The sequence below is a fragment of the Apteryx mantelli genome, chromosome 10 (genome assembly GCF_036417845.1).
Source record: "Apteryx mantelli isolate bAptMan1 chromosome 10, bAptMan1.hap1, whole genome shotgun sequence".
Taxonomy (NCBI): Eukaryota; Metazoa; Chordata; class Aves; order Apterygiformes; family Apterygidae; genus Apteryx; species Apteryx mantelli.
In genome coordinates this window covers 11548061-11558847 of record NC_089987.1, presented here as the reverse complement: position 1 = coordinate 11558847, position 10787 = coordinate 11548061, and the positions used below count along the sequence as shown (strand labels likewise).

Sequence of the window (10787 nt, the reverse complement as noted above, 5' to 3'; positions counted from 1 at the left end):
GACTGTATACATCAAAAATTTGCTTAGCAAATCAGTATTGCTTTCATGGTATGATACAGGTAAATTAAATTTCGACTTTTAACAAATATTTCTACCTGGACATTTAATCAAACCATAATAAACTATTACTTAATTTGCTATTGCACAACTAAATAATATGTTTGGGTTTGGGGTTTGTAAAATATCAAAATAAAATTTATCTAATAACTTTGTTAAGAGTCCCAATTTGTTATTAACTTGTTGTCAAAGAAGATTCCCTGTTTTCTTCACCTATTAGGCCCTGATCCTGGACTTTGTATACACCTATATATATATATATATATATCTGTATGTATATTCTTTTTATAAAAGAACAGAAACTTAAAACAGTTACGATTCTGCAACTAGTCCTGACTCTAAAAAATGTTAGTATACATTTTTTGAACACACTGGACCATTAAACTTGGTGTCTCCATAGAAAACACCCTAGAAGAAAACTTTATTGCTTTGTAACTTTGGAAGATAAAAAGTAATTTTCTCACCAGGAGGAGAAAATGACAAGTCATGATTTATATTACATCTTTCAAAGCTTCAAAAAAGATCTGGTTTTAATTACACTTTTAAAGTACATTTGTGGGTGGGTAATCTGTAAAACATGAATTAATATTTCTTCCCACTCACCTCCACTTAACTGAGCCATTTATGTATACAAACACAAAGAATAAGGAAGTATAATAGAATATTGTATTTAATTAAACATGATATATACTGATGCACATTGGACTCCTTTCAAATCAAAAAGCCTGATGACATACATAAGAATGTATATAAACTTGTTGCTGAAACTGGCTTTGGGCCTATTTTAAAGAGGGGCTAGTATATTGTTGGCAACATATAAATGTCTTACCAGGACTATAGTGTATCAACTACAGGTGAGTTTTGAGAAACAACATCAGTTTTCTTTCAGCAACAACCTTTTATACATTTTCACATCTCTTAGTAATAATAATAGTAAAGTTTCACAAGTTTTGTCTGTAGAAACTATGCTGGGATTATTTCTATGATTCATTTATTTGCTCTATTGTTTTATTTGTAAATATCTACCATGACCAGCTGAGAAATAACTTCTGCACAAACTACAGTAATTCTTATGGCAATTATTGTTATCTTTGCAATAATCCATGCACTTCAAGAGCACAAAGCTAGCTACAGCTAGCTAGAATAACCAACAGCTATTCTAGAAATACTTTTAAATATAGCTTTGTGTGTTTCAGTGGCAATGGAAATAATTTTTATATATGGCTTTTAGAAATTCATGATCTGGTCTTTTAAATTTTGTTGAAAGTGTAAATAGTCATCTGTACTCATGTAGACAGGACTTGACAAAGAGGCTTGGGACAATTAAACAGCAAGAAAGCCCCAATTTAGCCCTTAAAAAGTCTTTCAAGGGGATACTTTGTACTTGACTGACCACCTTTTTTCTTTTACAGGCATACCTCAGAGATATTGCAGGTTTGGTTCCAGACCACCGCAATAAAGAGAATATAGCAATAAAGCAAGTCACACAAATTTTTTGGTTTCCCAGTGCATATAAAAGTTATGTTTACACTATACTGTAGTCTATTAAGTGTGTAATAGTATTATGTCTAAAAAACCAATGTACATACCTTAATTAAAAAATACTTCAAAAAATGCTAACCATCATCTGAGCCTTCAGCTAGTCGTAATCTTTTTGCCAATGGAGGGTCTTGCCTCGATGTTGATGGCTGCTGACTGATCAGGGTGGTGGTTGCTGAAGGCTGGGGTGGCTGTGGCAATTTCTTAAAATAAGACAACAATGAAGTCTGCCGCATCGATTGACTCTTCCTTTCACGAAGGATTTCTCTGTAGCATGTGATGCTGTTTGATAGCATTTTACCCACAACAGAACCTCTTTCAAAATTGGAGTCAATCCTCTCAAACCCTGCCGCTGCTTTATCAACTAAGTTTATGTAATATTCTAAATCCTTTGTTGTCATTTCAACAATGTTCACAGTATCTTCACCAGGAGTAGATTCCATCTCAAGAAACCACTTTCTCTGCTCATTCATAAGAAGCAACTCCTCATCCGTTAAAGTTTTATCATGAGATTGCAGCAATTCAGTCACATCTTCAGGCTCCACTTCTAATTCTAGTTCTCTTGCTGTCAGTCTGTCCTTTGAAGCTTTGAAGACTGGCATTGACTTCTCGTCTCTAGCTATGAAAGTCCTACATGGCATCTTCTTCCAATATAAGGCGGTTTTGTCTACATTGAAAATCTGTTGCTTAGTGTAGCCAATTGTCTTAGCTAGATCTTCTGGATAACTTGCTGCAGCTTCTACATCAGCGCTTGCTGCTTCACCTTGAGCCTTTATGTTGTGGAGACAGCTTCTTTCCTTAAACCTCATGAACCAACCTCTGCTAGCTTCAAACTTTTCTTCTGCAGCTTCCTCACCTCTCTCAGCCTTCATAGAATTGAAGAGAGTTAGGGCCTTGCTCTGGATTAGGCTTTGGCTTACAGGAATGTTATGGCTGGTTTGATCTTCTATCCAGAGCACTAAAACTTTCTCCATATCAGCAATAAGGCTGTTTCGCTTTCTTATCATTCGTGTGTTCACTGGAGTAGCACTTTGAATTTCCTTCAAGAACTTTTCCTTTGCATTCACAACTTGGCTAACTGTTTGGCGCAAGAGGCCGAGCTTTCGGCCTATCTCGGCTTTCGACATGCCTTCCTCACTAAGCTTTATCATTTCTAGCTTTTGATTTAAAGTGAGAGATGTGCGACTCTTCCTTTCACTTGGACACTTAGAGGCCATTGTAGGGTTATTAATTGCCCTAATTTCCATATTGTTGTGTCTCAGGGAATAGGGAGGCCCGAGGAGAGGGAGAGAGATGGGGGAACAGCCAGTCGGTGGAGCAGTCAGAACACACACAACATTTATCAATTAAGTTCACCGTCTTATATGGGCACAGTTCGTGTGCCCCGAAACAATTACAACAGTAACATCAAAGATCACTGATCACAGATCATCATAACAGATATAATAATAATGAAAAAGCTTGAAATATTGCAAGAATTACGAAAATGTGACACAGAGACACAAAGTGAGCACATGCTGTTGGAAAAATGGCACCAATAGACTTGCTCGATGCAGGGTTGCCACAAACCTTCAATTTGTAAAAAATGCAATATCTGCGAAGCACAATAAAATGAGGTATGCCTGTATTCACTCTGGCCAACTTCTTCACTCTTCCAGAAACTGTCGAAGTGTAGCACCTAAAAAAAAAAAAAAACAACCTTTGACAGCTTTCCTATTTGAATTCTCCCCAGAAATTCTCTTCCACTCTGCGTCCCAAACACCAATTTTTTTCTCCAGTTCCACCACATAGCTATGAAACCCTACTAAGCCTAAATGGGGCTCTTCAACCTGAATTTTGAGAGAAGCAGATGAGAGAAAAATTATGAGGACGCTGGCCACATGTAAGGGGAAAGTGGTTGTATTCCAAGGTATTCCGCTTCCACCCCCTCAGCATTACGCTGCTGTACCACGACCAGTACATTTTTTGCTCTTATGTCAGTATTGCAGGCTTTCTTGATATATCCCTTCTTCCTTCCCCTCACGGCTTCCTCTCCCTCTATGAGCCAGGGTCCTGATCCTCCCTGCAACCTCCAGGAAAGCTTTTTTCCTCTTCCAAGCCCCCATGCATATCTGAAGCTAATCAATCTCCTTCTGTTAGCAGGGGCAGGAATCACGTAATGACAGTACCTGATCCCCTTGATTGTTACTGGGCTCTCCACCTCCTCCAACAGTCATTATTTTGTGACAGAGAGCAGCAGCCACAGACCAACAACCTCTTAGTGGTCAGCAAGACTCCTCTTCTTCCTTGCAATGCAGTTATAAGCAAGGTATCTTTTGTTGTTTTTCTAAACTGTAGCATTGCTTTGAGCTGGGTTACAAATGCTTATTTTCAACATTTAACTCCCATGGATCTGATACGGCCATGTATGTCCAGCCATTAACTGAAGAACTTTGTTCCCAAATCTCTTGAATAGTTCAGGGCATGCTAGAAACACATTGCAGTAAAGCTCCCTAGGCACTTAAGCACTTTTCGCTTAACCATCAGGTGAGCCTGGGCATAAAGTTTCCAGAAAAGTCTAGTATAGCTCCTACTCAGAAACAGCCAGGCTCTTCCAGGCTTGCAATGTGTTTCAAAGTTCCATCTTGAACAAAGTACTTGCTAAATCTTCACAATAAAATATACTTGTGTCCTGTCGCTGTGACAAAAGCTATTAAGTACCCTTTCCAGAAGTTATTTTTGCTGCATGTAACTTCCTAGGCTGCAAATATAAAAGGGGAGGCCTGAGGCAGTACCATGTTTCAACAGGCCAAGTTGTCACCGAAATTCCGGGAAATAACACTCTCCAACCACAGGGATTAGGTTAGAAAGTCAGCATTACTTTATTGCGGCACCGGGTGCATGGGGGATTGCTCCTCCTTTCATGCACACCAATGATTTTACACAGCACATATTTATTTAGCCAGCCGCTACATATTCATTAACTAACCGTTACATATTCATTAACTTCCCGCAAACTCCCTGCCTATTCGCAGAAGCTTTATGCATATACTAATCACAAAAATGCACATTTGTTATATACATTATAAGGCTACTCTGAAGGTCCCTGGTGGTCGTTTGAGGAATCTCCCCTTACTCTCTTTTTCCTTTTATGGTAGCATGTCATTTAAAGACAACTCTTGCAGTTTGACAAGGAAGTCCCCCTCCAACTTGAACAGGATGTTCTCAGCAGATAAACAGACCTTGTGACCCCTTCCAACTTGAAGAGGATGTTCTCAGCAGACAAACAGAACTGGTGGTGCTCTTACGCCAAACTCAAAGTTATTTTACCCTGACCGTTTATTCTGACTGTTATGTATCAATTCCCTCCTTTGGAAGTACATAATAACTTATTATTTACTTCCATATTGTATGCAAGACAGCAGTCTTAACACATCCGCCTATCATCAACGCAATTATTACTATAATTAGAATTAAGATTAGATTAGACCACCATCCTGATAAAGAAATACCTAGTTTCCCAAACATTGTCTTTACCCAATCTGTCTCAAGATTTTCTTTAATATTTCTGCTAGTGGCAGCTACCTTTTTAATTCTTTCTAATTGCTCTTTAAGAGGTCCCATTACATTCGGAATGTGGATACAACAGTTTTCCGGGTCTTCTTGTATATATCCACATAGTCCATGGTCTCGGGCCAAGAGTAAATCTAAGGCTTGTCTGTTTTGGAGGGTCATCTTAGAAGTGCTTTGAGCTTGTTGATTTAATTCCCACAGACTGTTCTGGGTAGCATTTGCTAATACCTCCACCTGTCCTGTTAGATTATCTATAGCAAACTTATTGTGTAAACTCATAGACTGGGGGCTGAAGATGGATTCCAATACCCAACCAACAACAGTTCCCGCACTAGGTTTTTTCCAGTCCTCTTCCTTAGTTTGGTCTCGTTTTACCAAGCCATTTGAAACTGGAGTGATGGGATTCTTCCTCCAAAGAGGACATAGGGTCAACAATCCTAGAGTGAAGGGTTGAGTTTTTCCATCAAGGGGTAGATGAGTTGTCCAAGTTCCATCTCCTTTTACCCATACTGTGTGACCCATAGCTGGGAGTACCTTCTTTTTACAATTAATTGAATTGTCTCCCCTCCATGTCTGGTTGATAGAAGTGGTCAGATTCCTACAAAGGCAACCTAACCTTAAAGTTCGCGCTATTGGTCCAATTTGTTGTATTTCAAGATCACTAGAGGTGCAATTAAAAATGTTAGTACAGTTCAGCATGGAGTTTCCTAGTTTCTTTCTGGCTTCTTCTAGCAAAGGTTGCTTAATAGAGGATAAGTTTGCACCTACTTCCCCAGCCCACTCTAAACACCAATCTGCCTTTTGACTATAATGCCATTCTCCTTGTTCTGAACTTTTCCATATAGAGGTTAAATCCATTCCCCATGGCACCTGAGCACATTCATATGAGGTCCAATTGCCTCCTGACTCTGAGTTAATTGACCTCTTCTTTCTACCGTATAAACTGCTATACAGATCGTCTACGTTCCAACATAAGTCCTCACCATTGGGTAACCCGTCCCGTTGAAAACCATCTGGGCAAGAGCTACTCTTATTCTCTAGTATGTCCCATATTATCTGTTCTCCGGTGGGTAGAATACTTAATCCCCGACTCCAACATTGAGTTCCGTTACTATAGTATACTGTTTGATCTCTCGGGACTTTAATAATTTGCATACCACTGATATTGTGGATATTGTTCCACATTCTAGAGAGGTTAAAAGTTAATACGCCCCATTCTAAAGGATGGCTTGCTGAATGGGGTAATGGCAGGCACGCAGTAAGGCTACTGGTATTGTGCATTCTCCCAAATGACTGTAATAATTGTAAAATCATATTATCCCTCGCCTTAGTTAGTCCAAAAATACAGACTATTATTATCAATTTCATGTTGTCCGCCTGAGTTTTAGACATAATGGATCACCAGGTGATGGGCTGGCAACAGTCCACTGCGTCTGCTGTGGAGCTGGTTTCGTTCTACTATAATGGATCCAGGAATCTATTCCTTGCACCTTGACAGCAGTGTGGGTGGTCAACAATACTTGGTACGGTCCTTTCCACTTCTCCCGCAAGGGCTCATCGCTCCATGTCTTGATGTACACCCAGTCTCCAGACTGGCAAGGACGGACAGTAACTTCCAGGGGAACCAGAGCAGACTGGATGACATACCTGTGAAGGGAAGACAAAACCTTTCCCAAGGACATAATATAGTCTTTTAGCTTTTTCTCCCCAAGGATATGAACATCCCCTCCCCCCGTGATTGTCTGATAGGGTCTCCCATATACTATCTCATATGGGCTCAGTTTTTCTTTAGTTTGGTCTTATTCTTACTCTCAATAAAACTAATGGCAATGCATCTGGCCATTTTAAATGAGCTTCCTGACAAATCTTACTCATTTGTTTTTTTAAACTCTGATTCATCCTTTCTACTTTCCCACTAGATTGAGGCCTCCAAGGTGTATGTAAATCCCATTTTATCCCAAGGACCTTTGATAGTTTTTGTACTATTTCCACTAAGAAATGAGACCCTCTATCTGAAGGCATACCTACTGGTACTCCAAATCTAGGAATTATTTCCTTTAGTAGGGTTTTTACTACTTCCCTAGCCTTGTTGGTGTGACAAGGGAAGGCCTCTGGCCACCCTGAAAAGGTGTCTACCAACACCAACAGATACTTGTACCCATTTTGTCTTGGTAATTCAGAAAAGTCTATTTGCCAATAATCACCTGGGCAGTTCCCTTTTTTCGTGACTCCTGGTGGAGGACGTTTGTATTGATAGGGGTTACTTTGTAAACAAAGTTTACATTTCTTTACAATACTTTTGACTATTCCACTCATTCTTACACTTAAAACTTCGTAATGGCCTATTCTCCCTTCGCCCTGTGGCGCCAACAACTGATACTGTCTAGTCACTTATTTGTCCCTTACAGGTATTAATAACTGAAAAAGTGGCCCCGGTATCTACAAGGAATTTTATTTCCTCATTTCCCAACTTCAATGTAACCAGGGGCTCTGCTGGGGAGGGTTCCAAGTGAGCCCCCAGTCTTCCTCAGTCCTCATCTAAAGTCATTAAATTGGCCACTGGTCTGGATAATTCCCCAAACCCTCTATGGTTTGGTTGGTTCTGGGAACATTTCCTTTTCCAGTGCCCTTTCTGCTTGCAAATTGCACATTGGTCTCTTTCCAGACATGGCCTAGGGCCTCCAGCCCCACCTCTTTTTGGCCTCCCTCTTGGGGGTCCTTTCCGTGGGTTGCCGGGTTTTATAAGTGCAGCTAGTAACTTTCTATCCCTATCTTTTTCCTTCCTCTCCTTTATTTTTTCCACTTCCTCTCTGTTATTATATACCTTCCATGCTGTTTCTAATAATTTACTTACAGATCTAGAATCATCTCCCTCCAACTTTTGCAATTTACTTTTGATGTCTGGGGCTGACTGCCCAATGAAAATATAGACTAATTGTATAGAGTCTCCTTCCTTTTCTGGGTCTAAATCAGTATATCTCCGGGCCATATTCATCAGTCTATCAAAAAACGCTGACGGAGACTCTTCCTTTCTTTGTATCACCTGATACAATTTTGACAAATTCTTCACCTTTGGTATAGCATGTTTCATCCCAAATACAATTAATCTCTGGTATCTAGCGAGTAACTCTTGCTGGGCCGGGTTGTTCGGGTCCCACCTAGGAACCATGGGTGGAAAATGGTTGTTTACTGTGCCCTGTTGTCCCCCTTGCGCATGAATCCTTTCTGCCTCTTCCTTGGCTTTTGCTAATACTATGGTCCTCTCATCTATTGACAATGACATATCCGTTATGACCTGCAGATCATTCCAAACTGGGTCTTGCGTTCTAACAACTGTCTCTAATACCTTAGCTACCTTGTCAGGGTCCTCCCTATAAACCCCAGCTAACTCCTTCCAAGATCTCAAATTGGTTACTGAAAATGGTACCTTAACACTTACTGGTCCATTGGCTCCTACTGCCTATCTTAGGGGTGCCTGAATTATTCTAGAAGTTCCCTTTCTGGTTCTTCCTGCGATAGGACTAAAGCCCTCATCCCCTCCATATTGTCCCTCTTCATCTGAGCTACTACCTTCCTCCAAGTCATGACCCGCCAACCTTTGCCCCATGCATCTAGTTTGCTCATTGTTCCCATTCATCCGTCTTAGCTCCTGTCTGTCCCCAACCCCAGGGCCCACTAGCATTTCAATGTCTTCTTCCTCGTCCTGTCTATATTTGATACAGCGCTTCCCTATACTACAAGCCGAGCAACACCGCCTAGGGGCCCTTTTATCCTCCTTTTCTAATGCAAGAACCATAGGATCTTTTGGTGTAAGCATACAATCCTTCTGCCATTCAGGGTGATTTCGCAGTGTAAAGAAAAGATCAACATAAGGCACTTTGTCCCATTTTCCCTCCCTTCGGCAAAACAACATTAACTGTAAAATGGTGTTATAATTTACAGTTCCATTCAAAGGCCATTTTTCCTGATCTTCTAATTTATACATTGGCCACCAATGATTACAATATTCCACAAGTTTCTTTCGCATCAAGGGATCTCCCCCCAACTCTTTCCAATATTTCAACACGCAACCTAACGGAGAGGTTTTCACAACCTTCTCTTCAGTTGACTGTCTTGTTCCCATTATTAACAAGGTAGCAGTTCCCAAAGCAATACGAATACCTTATTCTGTACTCCGGGCGTCCCCGTAATTGCGTATAGAATTTCCTAAGACTGTTCCCCTATTCCCTTAAAGCCTGTAAATAACTCAACCCTGAATGAATTTTCCATCACGACTTATGGGTAAGTCAATAACCCACAAGTAACGCCTTTTACTTTACCCAAAGACCGGGTGAGAGACCTACCGGACCAGGGAATCAGAGGATCTCCCCGAAAATGCTCCAGTACAGCTGGAGTCCTCACGATTCCGTTGGTCCGCAAAGCCTCAGATGCAGGGTCCCATTTGGGTCACCATAAATTGTCACCGAAATTCCGGGAAATAACACTCTCCAACCACAGGGATTAGGTTAGAAAGTCAGCATTACTTTATTGCGGCACCGGGTGCATGGGGGATTGCTCCTCCTTTCATGCACACCAACGATTTTACACAGCACATATTTATTTAGCCAGCCGCTACATATTCATTAACTAACCGTTACATATTCATTAACTTCCCGCAAACTCCCTGCCTATTCGCAGAAGCTTTATGCATATACTAATCACAAAAATGCACATTCGTTATATACATTATAAGGCTACTCCGAAGGTCCCTGGTGGTCGTTTGAGGAATCTCCCCTTACTCTTTTTTTCCTTTTATGGTAGCATGTCATTTAAAGACAACTCTTGCAGTTTGACAAGGAAGTCCCCCTCCAACTTGAACAGGATGTTCTCAGCAGATAAACATAATTGGTGGCACTCTTACGCAAACTCAACCATTGATCCTGACCGTTATGTATCAAAGTCTCCAACATGAAGCCTTATTCATGATTTTTAACTTATGGAGTGCAAATAAGTGCAGTCTCAAAATCACAAGCTTTGTATGTGTGTGTTTGCTTGTATTAAAAAGGTATTTTCCAGGATCATCTCTAAACTAAAGCCAAGATTTGATCATCAGTTAAATTACTTAGTGTTGTTCAGCAAGATCTGACAGATTTCAAGACCGTGTCAACTGAGTAAAACAGAATCCCCCTTAAAATAAAAACTGAATAGTCATCTTCATCTAGACACTTCTCTAGCTCTCTGCATGACTGAATTCTAGATTACTTACCAAAGCACGCAAAAGCTGATCACTCAGTGATAGGCGACTTGGGCCTCTCAAAAAAGCCCCAGATCCACCAGCCCAGTCTCACACCTCGCCGCTCACAGCCTCCAGTGGGGCGGATTCCCCACGGCGGGAACCCGAGCCCGAGCCCGACTCCGAGCGGGGCTCGAGGGGCCCCCCAGGACCCCGCCCCGTCCCGCCCCAAGCACCGCTGCCAGAGCGCGGCCGAGCCCAAGCGCCGCCGCCGCGGGGAGGCAGCGCTGCTCGCCGAAGGCCGCGGGAGCCTTCGCGGCCGCGAACCGCCGCCCCAACGGCCCGCGCCCGCCGAGTAACGGCCCTTCCCCTTCCTTTCCCGCCCGCGCCCGCGCCCGCGCCCGCGGCTCTCGCGAGATCCCCTCCG

The 10787-nt window shown here is 41.7% G+C and overlaps 1 protein-coding gene across 3 annotated transcripts; it reads right to left on the bottom strand.

The window, feature by feature from the left end:
- Nucleotides 1–436: 436 nt before the first annotated feature.
- Nucleotides 437–10732, bottom strand: LOC106483239 (tigger transposable element-derived protein 1-like). Of its 3 annotated transcripts, XM_067302491.1 has the most exons (3): nt 10394–10732; nt 6639–6795; nt 437–3274 (listed from the first exon to the last, which is right to left on the bottom strand). In XM_067302491.1, the coding sequence occupies exon 3, from the start codon at nt 2841–2843 to the stop codon at nt 1674–1676; it is 1170 nt and encodes a 389-aa protein (XP_067158592.1). In that variant the 5' UTR covers nt 2844–3274; nt 6639–6795; nt 10394–10732; the 3' UTR covers nt 437–1673. The 3 variants fall into 3 exon arrangements, with proteins under 3 accessions (XP_067158592.1, XP_067158594.1, XP_067158591.1); XM_067302493.1 differs by lacking the exon at nt 6639–6795; XM_067302490.1 differs by lacking the exon at nt 437–3274 and having other exon boundaries at nt 4434–6795.
- Nucleotides 10733–10787: the final 55 nt, after the last annotated feature.